The sequence below is a fragment of the Ochotona curzoniae genome, unplaced genomic scaffold (assembly GCF_017591425.1).
Source record: "Ochotona curzoniae isolate NIBS_2020 unplaced genomic scaffold, NIBS_Ocur_1.0 scaffold_274, whole genome shotgun sequence".
Taxonomy (NCBI): Eukaryota; Metazoa; Chordata; class Mammalia; order Lagomorpha; family Ochotonidae; genus Ochotona; species Ochotona curzoniae.
Genome location: NW_024467101.1, coordinates 7,578,762 through 7,596,873, shown reverse-complemented (window position 1 = coordinate 7,596,873; position 18,112 = coordinate 7,578,762). Strand labels below are relative to the sequence as shown.

Here is an 18,112-nt window from a genome sequence, read left to right as displayed (position 1 = left end):
CGGCATTGCTTACGAAAATGGCCTAGCTTGCCACAATTGAAACATCTAGCCTTCATTTGCTTCTGAACAGCCAAGGTTTCTGCCCCTGCTAAACGGGCAGGATGTTTGAAAGTCCCTATGTTACCACAGGCTTTTAGGTAACCCAGAAGATCTGCTCTCTCTTTTATAGGACGAATAGCAGCCTGACAGTTCTCATTAGCATTATCAAAGGCTAGCTGTCGGAGTAATAGTTTTCTAGTACTGACTTCCCTAACCTGTTTTTCTATGGAGTCAGTCAATCGTCTTATAAAGTCAGCGTAAGATTCTCTGACTCCTTGGATGACTTTTGTATAACTGCCTGCAAATTCAGACCCGGTGTCGACTTTCTCCCAGGCCCACAATGCTACGTCCTGTATATGGGTAAATGCAGCTTGAGGTAGTTGTATTTGCTGCTCTATTGCATCCCACTGTCCATCTCCAACCAGCATATCATAAGTCAGTTGCCCTCCCTTGGGGAGTTTTCGACCTGCTGGTCCTAAGGATTGCAACTTTTCCTTAGCCACATCACTCCTCAACATTTTCCATTGTGAATACTGAGAAAGAGTAAGCCCGAAGTTTGCTACTAGTTCAAAATCATAGGGAATCCAATTTTCTCCCTGGCTCCAGCCATTTAAATATCCCCTCACATATGGAGAAGTGGCCCCATAGGACAAACAAGCCTTTTTAAAAACTGCCATGGTGTTGGAAGCTAGGGCTTCACGTATAGGTTGATTATTTCCTATAGTAAGAACTGAAAGATGCAGTAGAAATTCATGAGGTCTCCGGGGAATATCAGACTTTTGGGAACGTCTTTGATCAGATTTAAGGGTGAGGAGGAATAGGCTGGCACTTAACGACTCTTCTGTCTCATCCTCATCTTCCTCACTAGAGAAATCCTGTGATTTGACACTGGAAAATTTTTTCTTAGTTTTAATTTCATCTTCAATCACATTACGGTAATATCTTCCATTTGGAGAACCTCTGAGTTCTCTTTTTCTTTCTTTCTCAGCTGCGCTATGTGAAATTTCCTTGTTAGGTATTTCACAGCGCTTTCTCCTTCTTGAGGGCCCTCTCACAAGTCTCCTTTCATTTTCTTCCTCATCTGTGCTGTCAGGGGTCCCCTTTCTGGCCATATAACGATGGCCTCCTTTGTCAGAGTGACCTCTCACGGGTCCCCTCTCTTCCTCATCTGTGCTGTCAGGGATCCCCTTTCTGGCCATATAACAGTGACCTCCCCAGTGAGGGGAATCTGTCACAGACTCTCCTTTCTCATCCTCCTTATCTGTACTGTGAGATAGGGGAGGAGCAAGAATTAATTCAGAAAGTGAGAGTGCACAGGGAATGGTATGAGACATAGGTAATATTTTCTTATTTTTCTGTATAGGTTTTCCCATCATTTCCCCATCTAACTCACAGTCATTAGAAGAATCCGTGTCTTCCCCTTCTATAATTGTGATAAAAGGCTGCGCTCTAGACTCGTTCTGATCCATTATTCCCACTCACCCCTTTCTGTGGGAGTCTCCGCGCTTTCTTTTCTGCTTTCAAGTCCCTTGTTCGCTGTCCGGCAGTGATGCACTGGGTGTATGGAGCCGACAATAACACTCGTGGACTACCGAGATGGTTAATAGGTGAAGTTTATTGTGGCATCAGGCTTTTATACACTGAGGCTCACACAGGATAAGGGAGGAGGTATTGAGGAGCTTACGGAGTTCCCATAAGCCTGTCTACTGAACCCATCAATTGTTTCCATACCTTTGTTTGAAACTTTTTTTATATACCATCAAGTGTCCTCATACAAATAATATCCAATCAGTTGTTCTCACATAAATTATATCTAATCAGTTGTTTTCACACAAATGATATCCTGTCAATTGTTATCCTATGTTCGCTGTCCTACAAATCACCATGTCCTTCTGCACTTTGGCTGTCTTCCACCGCTTTAACAGGGAGTTGGATTGGAAGTGGAGCAGTTGGGACTTGAGCCAGTGCCTACCATGGGATGCTGGCACTGTAAGCAACGGCTTAACTTGCAATGCCACAGCACCACCCCCTACACTATATCTTAGAACAGTAACTCTTTTCTTGGCATGGGTGGAAGTGACACGGGGGCAGTGTCTGTGTTTGCTTCTATATGGGCAGGAATAGGACAATGATGCCACAGTTCCCAAGGAGCAGGCCAAGTTGTGCCAGACAGGCTGTGAGCTGCTTCGACCCAATGCCCCTTCCTGGAGGAGGAAGACCGTGATCTTGGAGATCCAGAAGCAGGAAGGATGGTGTCGTGGTCACAGGGCTTCCCTAGGATCGTCTCATCTTCTCCATGAGGTTGTGGTCTGGGAGCAGCACCTCCACTGTGTAGCTGATGTGCTTAGAGTGAAGCAGGCTGAAGGTGTTGTCGAACCTCAGCACGTCTGTGGCACAGAATACAGTTGCTGACAGGAGCCACACAGCCCCAACCACCACCCAGGACCCTTCCATCCACTGTGGCAAGGCCAGTTTAGTGAAGCACTGCTTTGACAATCGCGCCCACTGGATTGCTTTTCCCAGCCCAGTTCCAAAAGCAGCTGCTCCTGACCACACTCACACACGCCGGCCTCGCTGCAGGTGAGGCTCCCGTCCTCAGGCACCAGGTGGGCATTGTAGCGCTGGCTGGCCAGCACCTCCGTCATCTCCCCTGCACGCTGCCGCTCCCCTATCTTGGTCTTCAGGAAGATCCCGAAACCAATGTCCCCACCATCTGAGGCAAACTGCCACCTGCAGGAGATGGAGCCCTGATGACCACCTCCAGTCAAAAAGCTTGCCCCACCCCCAGTTGCACCCAGGCACGGGGGACCACGGTGCCCACCTCAGCACACAGCCTGGAAACAGGATCTCATTCTCCACCTGCTGGGAGGAGCCGCGTCCCACGGACACCGAGTGCTCATACTGCAGCCTTTCCTGATTGCGCCTGTGGTAGCTCTGGGGCACCTCGCCCCCATAGTTGATCTGTGGGAGAGCGTGGGTGAGCCACAGGCTGTGCCATGCTGTCCACCTCCTCCCCTTCCTTTTTCTGGGGCCCTCTGTACCTTGGTCAGGCACTTGGGGTTGCCGTCAGGGTCAGTCATGGTCCCCCCAAACTCCATGGGCAGCTGGTCGGGGCTGATGAACCTGTGTAGTTCCTGCTTCCAGTTGTCTGCATGGGAACAAGTGGGGTAGGGATAGGGGATCCCCCAAGGGGGCTTGGAGGGTGAGGGTGGCTGATCCCTAGTCCTGCTTCTAACACTCCAATGGGTGCTCTGGAGAATGGAAATTGAGTGATTGTGTCTAGTCCTGGTGTTATTGTGCTGGCTACTTCTAGTCTCCACTGGCACTGCCCCAGCAGACTCTGCCCCTTCTAACAGGGGTCAGCTCATTAGCCACACTCACAGGACTCAGACCAGTAATACCTGGCTCCCATCTGGGCTTTCCCCTCTCTTTCTTTTAGACATTAAATTTGTTTCCATCCCAGGGCTCCAGCACCCTCAGAACTGCTGGGCCAAGCTTGGGTCAGTTCCCTGAAGCTGCTTTGAGATGGCCAGGAGGTATTTCATAGAGAAGGCAAAGGCATTGCAGGAACAAAGTCGGCGGGGGGGGTAGGTGCCCAACACACCACACCATGGGCTAGGAAGGCACTGTTAACAAAAACAAAAACAAAAATAAAACACAACCTTCATTTCAAGGATTTTTCCTATGAAAAAGCTTGCAGAAACTGTATAATGACTAAACTCCAAGAATTGTCATGATGTCATGACGGGCCAGTGCTGTGGCTTATCAGGCGGATCCTCTACCAGCAGTGCTGGCATGCCAAATGGGCACCAGTTCAAATCCCAGGTACTCCACTTCCAATCCAGCTCCTTGCCCACAACCTGGAAAAGCAGTAGAGGATGGTCCAGATCTGGACTCGTTCACTCACGTGGAAGACCTGGAAGAAGCTTCTGGCTTAGCATTGGCTCAGCTCTGCCTGTTGTGGACATTTGGGAAGTCAACTAGTACATGGAAGATCTATGTCTGTGTCTCTCCTTTTCTCTCTGTAAATCTTCCTCTCAAATAAAAATGGATAAATCTTTTTTAAAAAATTTCAAAAAAGGATTGTCATGGGCCCTGCATGGTGGCCTAGCGGCTAAAGTCCTCGCCTTGAATGCGCCAGGATCCCATATGGGTGCCGGTTCTAATCCCGGCAGCTCCACTTCCCACCCAGCTCCCTGCTTGTGGCCTGGGAAAGCAGTGGAGGACGACCCAATGCTTTGGGACCCTGCACCCGTGTGGGAGACCTGGAGGAGGTTCTTGGCTCCTGGCTCCGGATTAGCACAGCACCGGCCATTGCACTCACTTGAGGAGTGAATCATTGGCCGGAAGATCTTCCCCCCTGTCTCTCCTCCTCTCTGTATATCTGACTTTGTAATAAAAATAAATAAAAATCTTAAAAAAAAAAAAAACGGATTGTCACAAGGCAATGGAGCTCTTCCTACTGGGAAAACCAAAAACAGAAATGACCTAAACTTAGAACTTCATCAAAATGGAAACATGTCTATCTCATTCTAGAAGGACATTGTGATTCCTCGAAGGTCAGTGAGCATAGGGTTACAATTGATAGGATAATATTTATGTGAGAACAACTAAATGGATAGCATTTGATCAGAATGCTTGTTGGGATATACAAAAGAGTTCCAAACAAGAGTGTGGAAACAATTGATGGGTTCCATACATAAGCGTAATACCTCTTCCCTCACCCTATGTGACCCTCAGTCTATAAAAGTCTGATGCCACTAGTAAACTTTGGCTGTTAACCATCAGTCAGTAGCCCACACGTGTCATTATCATCTCTGTGCACCAAGGCATTCATTGCAGGACAGCCTACATCCCATGCTAAGTGGTTACCCAACAGTAGTGGCAGGGTACTCATTTTTATTTATTTTTTAAAATATGTATCCCTTTTAAAAAGTAAGTGTTGGGCAAAAAAAGTAAGTGTTAAAGCCATTCTCCAGTGACAGCACCTTGCCCGCCTTTCTTTTTTTATCTTTTTTTTTTTTAAACCCTTGTGTCCCGGGCTGACTTTCAATAGATCGCAGGGATGGAGCTGCTCTGCTACATACGAAACCCTGACCCAGAAGCAGGTTGTCTAGGAATGGCTTAAGCGTCAGGTTCCCCAGGAACATGCATTGCTGATGGGGTGAGAGGGCGGCCCCCTTTCCGGCTGGGCCCGTTTCCCAGGACGAAGGGCTCTCCGCACCGGAACCGCGGTCCCGATCGCCAGCAGGGACGAGGGTGGACTGGCTATCCAAGGCCAATGGAGGCGCGTTCGGTGCTGCCGCATAGTTCTGCCTGGATGGGATTCTGACTTAGAGGCATCCAGTCATAATCCCACAGATGGTAGCTTCCCCCCCCCCACCCCCCGCATGGGCTCCTCCTCGCCTTTCTTTCTATGGTTTCCAAATTTACAAGGCATGTCTTACAAATGTTGAACTTGGGAAACCTAAATCATATTCCCCCTGTTTCACAGATGAGGAAACAGTCCGCCTATCTAGAACTGAAAAGCACAAAATCAGCACGATAGCCTAGCGGGATTCCATATAGATGCAGGTTCTAATCCCAGCAGCTCCACTTCCCATCCAGCTCCCTGCTTGTGGCCTGGGAAAGCAGTGGAGGACAGCTCACAGCCTTTGGGACCCTGCACCTGTGTGAGAGACCTGGAAGAAGTTCCAACTTCGTATCAACTCAGCTCCAGCTATTCTGGCCGCTTGGGGAGTGAACCCAAAGTGACAGAAGATCTTCCTCTCTGTCTCTCCTCTGTTTAAATCTGCCTTTCCAATTAAAAAAAAAAAAAAGCCACAAAGCCAATCAGTTCTTATCTCCCACTCCCTTAGCTGATGACCACTCCAGCTCCAGCCCCGGGCATAGAGCCTGGGGAGGGTGTCCCAGACCCGCCTGGGCCTTTCTGCCCTGTGGGCATGTGCCTTCAGCAACTGCGACAAAGGGGTGGACAGCTCTGGCTTCCAGCTGCCTAGGAGCCCACAGCTTGGGGACCATTCACTCACCTCCCAGAATCACCACCTTCTGGCGGGTCTCCTCTCTCATGTAGGGTTTGATCAGGTTGAAGGCCACCGGAAACAGCCTGGGGGCTGGATGGAACAGGCATGAGGCTGGGGATCTCGGGTGCTCAGCCTGTCCCCACTGCACCCTCTTCCATCCTTCCCCTCAACTCACTCACCTCTCACAACAATGATATGCTTCAAAATTTCAGGATAATTGGCCTCGAGTGCAGAGAAAAACTGCAGGGACAATGCACTCATGGTCAGTGTCCAAGCACTGCCCCCTGGTGGCACCCCTTGCCCCCTACGATTCCCGGTTGCCCCAACCCCAACCAAGGGCACCGTCACTTTCAATCTAACCAGATGGAGAGCAAAAGCCACCAGCTCCTGGGTGGTGGGGTTCAAGTCACAGATAACCTTCTTCACAGGTAGATAGGGACACAACAGACATGGAAGAAACCCCTGCCTCGCTCTGCCAGATTCCCTCCCCCGTGACTGGAACTTCTGGAGTGAGGTGAAGCAGGATGTGGCTCTGTGTTCAAAGGTGCAAGGCACGACTCTTATTTTCAGGGGCTGGCGCTGTAGATCAAGAGGTTAATCCTTTGCCTGTAACACCAGCATCCCATACGGGGGCCAGTTTGTGTCTCAGTTGCTCCACTTTGCAAAAGGCTCCCTGCTTACAGCCTGAGAAAGCAGCAGAGGATGGCTCAAGTCCTTGGGATCCTGCACCTGTATGGGAGGCTCAAACGATAGCTAGCGGTTAAAGTCCTCGCCTTGAACGTGCCAGGATCCCATTTGGGCACCAGTTCTTATTCCCGGCAGCCCCGTTTTCCATCCAGCTCTCTGCTTATGGCCTGGGAAAACAGTCAAGGATGGTCCAAAGCCTTGGGTCCCTGCACCCTCGTGGGAGACCTGGAAGGGCTCCTGACTCCTGCCTTCAGATTGGCTCAGCTCCAGCCGTTGTGGCTGCTTGGGGAGTGAATCAGGTGACAGAAGATCTTCCTCTCTGTTTCTCCTCCTCTCTGTATATTTGACTTTGCAATAAAAATAAATAAAACTTTGGGCCCGGCGTGGTGGTGCAGTGGTTAGGGTCCTCGCCTTGCACGCCCGGGATCCCATATGGGCGCCGGTTCTATCCCGGCAGCCCCGCTTCCCTTCCAGCTCTCTGCCTGTGGCCCGGGAAAGTAGTCAAGGACGGCCCAAAGCTTTGGGACCCTGCACCCGCGTGGGAGACCCGGAAGAGGCTCCTGGCTTTGGATCGGCATAGCATCGGCCATTGCGCTCACTTGGGGAGTGAATCATCGGACGGAAGATCTTCCTCTCTGTCTCTCCTCTCTGTATATCCGCCTTTCCAATAAAAAAATAATAAAAAAATAAAATAAATAAAACTTTAAAAAATCAGATTTAATTTCCACACCCTGAGTCTCATTCTTTCATAATACATAGTCCCCTAATTATTATTACAGTCACAAGGTTGTAGAGCCATCACTTCTATTCAGTGACAAATATTTTTAAGTTTTTATTAAATTTATTTGAAAAGGAGAGAGAGAGGATCTTCCACCCACTGGTTTCATTGGCCACGGTGGCTGGGGCTGTTCAGGTAGAACCCAGGAGCCAGTAACTCCTTTGGGGTTTCCCATGTGGGTGCAGGGACCCAAGCACCTGGGCCATCTTCTGCTGCTTTTCCCAAGAGCATTAGCAGAAGAGAACTGAATTGAAAGTGGAACAGCCCGCACTTGAACCAGCACTTGCATGGATGCCTGCCTCTGTCTTAACCCACTGTACCATAGTGCTGGTCCATTTGGAATATTTTTGTGAACCTCCCCAGAATGAATCCAGGTAGCCGCAGGCAATCACTCTCTGTTCTGTGTCTCTGCCCTTGCCCATCCCGGACATCACCTGCTGCTCCCTGATTTGTGACGGACCACTGTAAGTCACAGATATCCTAAGCCAACATCACCGCTACAGACAGACGTCCAGGAGCTCGGGACAGACACCTGTATCCCCTGCACCCCCTGGAAGCCCTGGATGAAGCTCCTGGCTCCTGCCACCCACTGAATAGAGGTTAGCAGGAGGGAAGGAACCAAGACAGGAGGATGAGGAGCCGGGCATCCACAGGGCCCCTGGTAGGGTGACACGCTGGACTCAGATGGTGATGTTGGGGTACCCTGCTCAGCACTGGGAGGCTCATGAAGTACAGGTATGTGTGTGGGGGGGTCACATAGCATCAAGCTGGGTGAGCAGAGGCCCAGGGGAGCAGCCCCTCCTCACCTCCTGAGCAAACTCCACGCCCGGCTTCCATAGGTGTCTCAGGCCCAGCCCTTCCAGATCAAACACAGTAGTGACTCTCTCCACCTTCTTCCCCAGCTGTGAGGGAAAGCAACAGCCTGGATGAGACTGGCGGGTGCGGAGCCCTGTCCCCACCCGCCCAAGCCGAGGGGCTGCTAGGGCCCCACTTAGCACAGGAAGTGAGCCGGCATGAAGGTTTCACGCCCAAAATCCAAGTACAGGGAAGGAGATACTGTGAGGGAGACATTAGGACCAGAAGGGCACACAGGTTCTGGCCCCTGGCGTCCACATCTGTCCTTTGGAACACACGTCACCACGCCTTTGTCAGACCGAGGTGGGTTCCGGGTTGTAAGAAGTCTTACACGGGGTGGGAGGGAATCCTGGACCCACCACACCTTCTGACTCTGCTGCTCACACTCCCGCAGCAGCAGCTCGCAGTTGCGGAATTTGTCTCGGAGCAGCTGCTGCTTGGTCACCGACAGGAGCAGGCCCTTGAGGTCGAGGCCTCTGATGAGGTGCAGCCACACCGGGCTGCCCTCGAGGTCATGGCCGCAGAGGCTGCTGGAGGTGTAGAGCCGGAGCACCTGCACGCGCGCACACACACCAGAAACAGGCTCAGCACCCAGGACCCCAGGGGTGGAGGGAGCAGAGGAGAGGGAGGGACGGGGCAGCGAGGCTCAGGTTTTAGCTTCGACTCACTTGAGGAGGCTGCCACTCCAGGATGTTGTCCAGATCTTGCTGCTTGCGGAACACCACGTGCTGCAGAGGGGCGTGTGTACTGCAGGAGCTGGGATCCGTGCCTGACCCCCTGCGGAGGCCTGGGGACTCCAGGCCGGGTCCCTCTGCTGCACCCCAAGGGCCTGCCTAGGCAACCCTCTCTCCAGACCCCAGCAAAGTGAGCCCAGATTGGGAACAGGATGGGCGCCATAAGCACCCAGCCCGTTCCCACCCCAGGGGCTGGGCACAGTTTGCTCCCTGCGGCCCCTGCTCTGTGTGGGCATTTGTGTCTCTGCTGGAATAGTCCCATCTTCCCCCTGTCTTTCCTTCTCTCATCCCTTCCCTTCCCCTCTGTCTTCCCCTCCTCTCTCCATTTCTCCCCTCTTCCCTCTCCCCTCTCCTCTTTCTACCCCTCCCCACCTCTCCACTTCTAACCCCTACCCTGCCCTGTTTCATTTTGTTCTTTATCCTCTCCTCTCTCAGGAACTGCCGTGTCTGTTTTGCTGGTCTCATGTTGCTCTCATTTAGGCACCACAATCCTCCCAGTGCCTAGCGGGGGGCCAGGTTCACGGCCAGGGCTCAGTGGGTTGTTGGTCTGGGAATGAACCATCTGGAGATGGAACTGGGCCGGGCTAGGGGAGAAGCCCTCACCTTCCGCAGCATGTCCTCGGCTTTGTCCAGGTCGAAGCCCCGAGCTGTAACAGAAGCGGTGGGGGCACCTGTAGCATGGGTGGTCCTAGAAGCACAGCTTGCCCTGCGCCCCCTCAGCCCAGCACTGCCTTCTGCACTCTGGGAGCCATAAGGGGATTCCATCAGAGCCCAGGGACCCTGTGCCCTTCGGGAGACTTAGGCATAGACCAGCTGAATCCTGAGCTCAGGGAGCCCTGGGCAGTGGCCAGGGCCGTCCGGGGCCGGGGGAGTGCCATCAACAGCTCTCCCACCCTCCCAGCCTCAGTAAGCCTCTTGGCTTCTAAATAATCATTGCAGAGGTCAGACAGCTCTCTGCCCTCACCCTGTTGGGCTGTATCTGTCCATCTTTGCCACATTAGACATTCAAATAGAGTTTTTTAAAAGATCACTCAAAATAAGAACATATAAGCATATATTTCCTTTGGGTTAGGAACAATGATTTTTTTTTTTTTTAATTGGAAAGGCGGATATACAGAGAGGAGAGACAGAGAGGAAGATCTTCCATCCGATGATTCACTCCCTAAGTGAGCGCAACGGCCGATACTATGCCGATCCGAAGCCAGGAGCCTCTTCCAGGTCTCCCACGTGGGTGCAGGGTCCCAAAGCTTTGGGCTGTCCTCGACTGCTTTCCTGGGCCACAGGCAGGGAGCTGGAAGGGAAGCAGGGCTGCCGGGATTAGAACCGGCGCCCATATGGGATCCCGGGCGTGCAAGGCGAGGACCTTAACCACTTGCGCCACCGCGCCAGGCCCAGGAACAATGATTTTTAAAAAATTATACATCATGGACCTGATACAGTAGCCTAGCAGCAAACATCCTCACCTTGCATGCACCAGGATCCCATATGGGTGCTGGTTCTAAGCTCCACTTACCATCCAGCTCCCTGCTTGTGGCCTGGGAAAGCAGTCGAGGACAGCCCAAACCTTTGGGATCCTGTATCCACATGGGAGACCCAGAAGAGGCTCCTGGCTCCTAGCTTCAGATTGGCTCAGCTCTGGCTGTTGCAGCCACTTGGGGAGTGAATCAACGAACAGAAGATCTTCCTCTTCTCTGTATATCTGACTGTCCAATAAGAATAAATCTTCTAAAAATATCATAAGTCATATAAATTATGGAAAAAGCTCATGCTTATTTGAGAGTAAAAACAGTGGCAAGGAACACTGGGTTGTTATTATACTAATACTTTAGGCTCTAGATCTAAAGTCGTTTTAGGAACCTTTAAGGGTTCCTGGGCCACACCTTCAGAAACGGTAGCACAGCGTGTGACTGATTAATCCATAGATGAGGAGGCCACCTCCAAGAGGTTGGGGTGAGTGTGTGACCTCGGGCCAGTCCTTTCCCCCCTGGCTTCTACTTCTCCACTAAGGCCAGCCATGACCCAGTTTTCTTAAGTGCCACCCAGGAAAGCCATTTGCCCATTTGTGCACTGGGTAAGGTATAAGGGTTGTCCACGCTGACGAGCTTGTATGACCCCGAATTGGAAACAGCCTAAATGTCCATCCTCAAGGGATTGGTTCAATGAATAGGGGCCTCTCCAAGCCATGAAATGAAATCCAACAAGTACATGAGAGGAGACAGAGCAGAACACACTCATATGGATGGATGGCGAGCCTTAGTGTCTAACGAAAAAGGCAGGCTGGAGAACAGTAGTTGCAACATCTTAAAGAATGCGTTCCAGGGCCCAGTGCAATAGCCTAGTGCTACATTCTCGCCTTGCAAGCGCTGGGATCCCATATGGGCACCGATTCCTGTCCTGGTTGCTCCACTTCCCATCCAGCTGCCTGCCTTGTGGCCTGAAAGAGCAATAGAGGATTGACCAAAGGGATCCTGCACCCGCATGGGAGACCGAGAAGAAGCTCCTGGTTTGGGATTGGCTCAGTTCTAGCCTTTGGGGCCACTTGGGGAGTGAACTAGTGGACAGAAGGTTTTTCTCTGTCTCTCCTGCTCTCTGCAAAGTCTACCTTTTAATAAAAATAAATAAATATTTTTAAAAGAAAGAAAGTTATAGAGAGAGAGAGAGAAATCTCCCATGCACAGCCTGGCTGGGCCAGGCTAAAGCCAGGAACCAGGAGCTCCGTCTGGGTCTTCCACATGGATGCAAAGACCAAAGAACTTGGGCCATCCTCTGCTGCTTTCCCAGGGGCATTAGCAGGGAGCTTTGACATTCCTGGCCACCCCCACAGCCTGTGGCTAATGGCAAATTCAGGCCACCAGTCCTGTTCTTGGTCCCTCCCACTCTCTCTGTAAGCCCAACTCCCAGGTCTGTGTGGGCCATTCCTGTGCAGTGCATGCTGGGAGATTCAAATGATAGAGCCTTCCTTCCAATACACATGGGACTTGTACCACTTGGCTCTTGAACTTGGACTAATCTGTCCTCCCAGTGTCAATGAGGGTCCTACTAACCCGTTCTTACAGATTCCTCTAAGCACAAATATTTGCCAGGGAGGAGGAGTCACACTAATACTGCTCTTAGTCGGCTTAGGGGAGGCCCATGGGGTAGGCACGGTGGGGAACAAGATCCCTTCCTTTCTCAAGCCATTAAGACAGCTCAGCCGACTCCCTGGCCATCCATGGCAGATGGACAGAATTGCCAGGACTTGCACCTGCCAGCAGTAGGCGGTGTTTATTCTCAGGGGAACAATGCCGGCTGGATGTCAGCCAGTCCCAACTCCTGCAGGACACCGCTGGCAAGCTGGCACATGGGGTAGCCAGAAATTCTATGGAACCTAGGAGCAACTGGTTGCAAATGCCCTCCTGGAGACGTACCTCTTTTCACTCCTCTCACTGTCTTCCCTCCTGTTTCTTCTGTTTTCCCTCACAGATCTTCCCTCCATTCCTTCAGGGGCTAGCACAGTTCCTCCAGCCACTGGTTCGAAACTTCTCTCAAACCCACGTGGAAAAGACTCTCCCTTTAAGAGGCACTGCCGTTCCGGCCAATCCCCTAGCCACACCCCTTTCTAATGGGACTTCCTTGGGTTCTTCTCCCTCCACTCCAGAACCCTTTCTCAGTTGTGCAATCCCTAAAGTTCTTCTTTCCTGTGTATGGATAGGTTAGGACTTGTTGGGCCACTGGGACATGACTAGCTAATGTCACACTTGGCCCACTGAACCCCAATTAAGAATATGATGAATTTTATGTCCCAAGATTCTGCCCTCTGCCTCTTATAGCTGCCCCTCAGGACTGCATCCTGTGCCCTGGGTGCAGCATTGTGGCTTAACAGGTTAAGCTGCCACCTGTGATGCCTGCTGGCATTCCATATAGGCATCAGTTCAATGCCTCCTGGCTGCTCTACTTCCCATCCAGGGAAAATAGCAGAGGATGGCCCAAGTGCTTGAGCACCTGTATCCACATGGAGACCTGGAAGAAGCTCCTGGCTCCTGGCTTCATTCTGACCCAGTCCCGGCCATTGCAGCCATGTGGGGAATAAACCAGAGGATGGAAGAGCTCTTTCTGTTTCTCCCTCACTCTGTAACTCTTTTAAAATAAATAAAATTTTAAAGATGAAGAAATTACTCCATGCATCATTGTATATAAGGTGTTTGGGCACCTGCAGAGTTTGGTGTCCACACAGAGGGACTGTAAGCATGGGTCTTGGAACGAGTCCCAGGGGACTCCTAGGAGTGGTTGCTCTGTTCTATGCAGCAACAGGGACCCATGTACCCTTGACCTTCATCCCACTGCGACCTTGAGGTTTACCTCGGAGCCAGCGCAGGAGGAAGGCATCATCGGTGTTGGGCAGGGCAGGCAGCACATCCCGAATGTTCTCCCGGAACTGAGGACAGAGCAGAGAGAGACCAGAGTGTGTGTTTGTATGCGTGCACACACTTACACGTGTTGGGGGTTGCTGCATAGGGTTCTGGTACCCTCAAGGGACAATGGCTGCCCATCCTTTGGCCTGCAGGCTTGGGAAGGGTGGAATGTGAGTGAAGGGTGTGTGGGTAGTCAGCAGGGCTTGGGGCAAATTGTGACAATACCTTTGCCCCACTCTGGGAGATCGGGTGGTGATGCCTCAGCTGTCCCAAGCTCAAAAGAGGGAGCTGGCTAAAGATTCAGAGTGGAGACAGTGAACCCAGGGCTGTGGGGGGCAGGACCTTCTGGAGAAGAAAAGTCATGTTCTTGACCCTCAGGGAACCTCCAAGTTGGATTAGGTTAAAGGGCAAGCTTCAGATGGCCTGTGGCTCAGAGAGGTTGTGCAACACCCCCAGCGTCATACAGCCAGGAAAAGGGGCAGAGCAACAAGTCTGGCATGGAGCCGATCATCCAGGCCCTAGGGAGGGACAGGCTTGGTTCAGTCTGATGAGACCCTCTGGCGTCATCCAGGGCAGCTCAATGGGCCCCAGATTCACTCCATAGGGGCTGCCATTCCTAGGGAAAACGCCCTTGGCCATGCTGACTTGAGTGGTACCGAGCATCAGAATCCAACTTGCTTTGCCTGGTTCGCATCCCTTCCTTCTCTGTCTCTCAGGCTTCTCCAAGTGATATTGTCAAGGACCTTCTGGGAGCACCTCACCCCCACCTCCATCTTCCCCTAAATCCCCCAGGGAAACCTTGGCATTCAGGAACCTGCGGGTTTGGGGGGGTGGGTCCTGGCCAAACACTTGACCTCAATCTTGACCCATTGCCCTTGTAAAGAAGAGATGTCTCCTTGATGTGGGCAGAACATGCTTTTCTCAGCACAGAACCCCAAGGGCAGACATGGGGCTTGCCCTCTCAGGCTGAGGCTGCACACGGAACCACCTCCCCCATGTGGGGACTGCTTGCCACCCTTCCTCCCTCTTCCCCTTTCTCCACCACCCCACCCCAGCAGAGACAGCAGCCATGGATGATCATGGTACAGTTAGTCCACAGCAGAAGCTCCTGCAAAGCATGAAACACTCAGGTTTCCAAACAGTCAGTGAGGGAGGCAGGGAGAGGGGACGGAAATCTCAACCATGCTTTGCATGCTACATACAGATGGAAGAGTTAGCAATCTGGCTATTGTGGGTGAAGGCAAATATTCAGAAAAAGGAATCCTATGCGTGTCTTTTTACTTTTTTACACCACCCCTGGAAAACAGAAAATGATGCATGCAGCTTACACCCATGTAAGGATTTCCGCTGGCCAGGGCAGGCACAGCGCCACCCACCCCTACCCTCTGCCACCCCACGCTAGCCACCCAGACTCTCAGAGTGGCCCTGGAGACTGGATCCACAGAGCTCAGGGACTTTAGGGCAGTGGGAGCTGTCTTATGTCCTGTCCCCCACTTACCTGGGTTAACACCTTCTCCTGGACTGGGCTCAGGTCACCCACTTGTCCGCTCATGCTGCCTGGGATGCTGGAGGTGGACCCTTGTCCACCAGCCCTAAGGCCCGGCCTGCTCTGTGACTTCCTCCAGGCGGCTTGCCTTTTGCCTGTCTGGCAGCCCCACCCACATAGCTGCCCCTGCAGAAACCTGCCTTCCTGGTTGCATCTCAAGTCCCGACCTGGGACGTTTGGCAGGGCTGACTCCTTACCAGGTGCCCAAGGCATTGGCCCTGGACTTGGGCTGCGCAGGGTCCAAAACCTCCTCTCTAACGCGAGGACAGTGACGCTCCCAGGGTTGATGTAGGCATGTCAAAACAGAGAGCAACAGACTGGGAAACGGCTCTGTTCATCTTGTGCCACCCCCATCCTGGTGCCACCTGCTTCCAGGGCGGGTCACCTGTCACCCCCAACCGAAGACGTCATTGTCATTGTGCCCCAATATGTTCCCAGATTCTCTTTAGTGCCAAAATGTCCAGAGCAACCACCCGTGACTCATCACAGCTCTTAGGGTAGCGGTCTAGGAGTAGAGAGAGAGAGACTGCCAAGAGGGCCGACCCAAGTGGATGAATCTGCACCCACCCCTTAGCTGGAGGGATGGGGATGAAAGGTGAGTAGGTCCAGTGCCCAGGCCAGAGGACACAAACTCCTGGCTTCACCTGCTCCCCTTGCCACCTTTGGGTCATGCGGAAAGCCAGGTCCCATGACGGGGACATGTGAGGTCACCTCTGTGTGCGTGGGGATGAGGATACCGTGGGTGTTTGTCGTAAATAAGGCTGGAGTAAGTCCAGACAAGGGGTCCAGGACAAAGAGTGTTTCCTAGGCAACACCAGTGAGAGAGTAAAGAAACAAGGAAGGGGATGCAAGGCCATTGTACAGGAAGTGAACAGCTTGGTGCCCAGGGAACCTTGGGGTGGCAGAGGGCTATGTCTCTTGGGGTTTCCTGGGCAGGGAAAGGGAAACCACCAGGGGTGTTTATATACCTGCTCTGGCCAGTTTTCAATTGCCAGCTGTTCCTGAGACTGAAGGCTCTGCTTGTGTGGAGGTGTGGAGGTGTGGAGGTGTGGAGGTGTGGAGGCTGGCCGGCTGTACACCTAACCCTAAAGGCTGGAGAGAGGCCTGGGCCAGAGAAACAAGTGCTGTATCATGTGATTCAGTGGAGAGAGACACAGTGACCTTTTTTGGGTACCATGTCAGGTTCAAGGTCAAAGTCTGCATGGGCTTTGTTGAGTCCTCTGACTGTTCCTCCTCATCGGGGGACCAAGGGAAGAACTGTGCCTGAGGTTGAGGGAGTCACTGAGGTGCGCTCAGGATCGCTGGACCTGCCTGATGCTGGTTCATGGCCCTGGCTCACATGCACCTGGCACTAGCAGCGTTTGTGTGTGGGTGACCTTGTCATGCCCAGGACATGCTCCCTTTAGCCTGCCTAAGAGCAGATCAGCTCCTGCTAAGGGCACAGGGAGCTCCCCACAGGTCCGTAAGCTAGAGCTTCAGTCATAGGGGGAGCCAAGGCAGAGACCTGACCCCAGCCCTGGGTGGGCCTCCCTTACCTTGGGTCCCTGCTGCCAGTACCTCCTGCTGCTCCTTTTCCTCCTCCCCCTTAAGCTTCCTTCTTTGCTTAAGCTTGCATTTCTTGTATGCCAACTGCATTCCCACACCAAAGTAATTTCTCCTCTCTGCAGCTTCCTCTTGTGGGTTAAGAACCATTCTCTCCTTGCTAGTGAGGAGTGACGCCATGGAACCTAGGTCACCCGTGCACAGGAATCACCTCCGAGCCTGTGTCAACTCCCCTCATCCTTCCCGTTCACCGTGGCTGGGGCCTGGGTGCACCTGCCACCTGCCTCACTGGAGTAACAGAGTGCTGGTTCTGCCCCTGGAGTGGGTCCTCCCATCCTCCAGAGCATCCCAGGGCTCCCCGTGACCTTTAAAAAAAAAACTGCAAACTGCACACCCACTGGCCCGTGTTCCCCCGGTTCCTTTCCCAGCCTCCTTTGAGGTCCATTTCATGCATCTTCTCTTAGGTGGATCTTTGGTGCAGCAGTGAAGCCCCTATTGGTTCCCACTCCCCTGACCAGGGTGCCTGGGTTTGAGAGTCCTGGCTCTGCTGCCCATTGCAGCTGAGTGTGCACCCCGGAGAGGCAGCAGGTGACAATTTAATGACTGGGCTCCTGCCACCATGTGGGAGATCCACATTGAATTTTGGGCTCCTGCTGTTAGTCTGGCCCTGCCCCGGTTATTGAGACACTGTAAGAAGTGAACTAGATAGGAATTCTCTCTCTTAGCTTTCAACAAAAAATAAAGTTGACAATTCAGTGTTAAAAGGAAATTATTCTTAGGGGCTGGCACAGTGGCTTAATTGGATAATCCTCGAATTGTAAATACCAGCATCCCATATGGACATCAGTTCATGTCCCGGCTGCTCCACTTCCCATCCAGCTCCCTGCCTGTGGGCTGGGAAAGCATCATAGGATGGCTATATGGGAGACCCAGGAAAAGCTCCTGGCTCAGGTCTGGCCATTACAGCTTTCAGGGAGTGCACAGACAAGGGAGCTGGATTGGAAGTAGAACAGCCTGCATTTGAATTGGTACTTCCAATAGAGGATGCTGGCATCACGGGGGGTGGGGGGACAGCTTAACCTGCCTTGCCACAATGTCAGCCCCCATCTGAAGTGACTTCTTAACCACTGTGCCAAATGCCTGTCCCCATTTCTACTTCTGATAACACTGATCATATTGGGTTAGGGCCCATGAGTGACCTCCCTATAACATGCTTACTTTTACAAGGACTCTACTTCCAAATAGGGTGACAGTCAAAGGGATTTTGTATCTTAGCTCATTCCAAAGCAGAGACGAATAGATGGTTCTATGGATTATTTCTAAAAGATGCTGGATAGGAAGCAAGACAACTGGGACTTGAACCAGTGCCCACATGGGATGCCAGCATTGCAGGCAGAGACTGAATATGCCATACCATGATGCCAGACTCAAATTTTTTTTTTTTTTTGCAAGCGACAGTAAAGTTCCCTGCTCTAGTTTCCAGGCATCAGACACACAGATGCCTGGCTCCTGTGGGT

The 18,112-nt window shown here is 52.2% G+C and overlaps 1 protein-coding gene across 1 annotated transcript; it reads right to left on the bottom strand.

Annotated features, from left to right (window-relative positions):
- Window positions 1–2,313: 2,313 nt before the first annotated feature.
- Window positions 2,314–15,059, bottom strand: LOC121171881 (putative SEC14-like protein 6). The gene is made up of 12 exons (XM_041003589.1): window positions 15,006–15,059; window positions 13,455–13,530; window positions 9,720–9,763; window positions 9,051–9,110; window positions 8,747–8,935; window positions 8,334–8,429; window positions 6,242–6,302; window positions 6,069–6,152; window positions 3,081–3,187; window positions 2,861–3,000; window positions 2,600–2,769; window positions 2,314–2,426 (listed from the first exon to the last, which is right to left on the bottom strand). The coding sequence occupies exons 1-12, from the start codon at window positions 15,057–15,059 to the stop codon at window positions 2,314–2,316; spliced, it is 1,194 nt and encodes a 397-aa protein (XP_040859523.1).
- Window positions 15,060–18,112: the final 3,053 nt, after the last annotated feature.

Excerpts from the sequence above, each read along its gene's own strand:
- LOC121171881 (XM_041003589.1), bottom strand. The coding sequence starts at position 15,059 with ATGAGCGGACAAGTGGGTGACCTGAGCCCAGTCCAGGAGAAGGTGTTA. Across the intron at positions 8,430-8,746 it reads GTGAGCAGCAGAGTCAGAAG|CTGGGGAAGAAGGTGGAGAG; the intron begins GTGTGGTGGGTC and ends TTTCCCTCACAG. Across the intron at positions 2,427-2,599 it reads CTGCAGCGAGGCCGGCGTGT|ACGTGCTGAGGTTCGACAAC; the intron begins GTGAGTGTGGTC and ends TCTGTGCCACAG.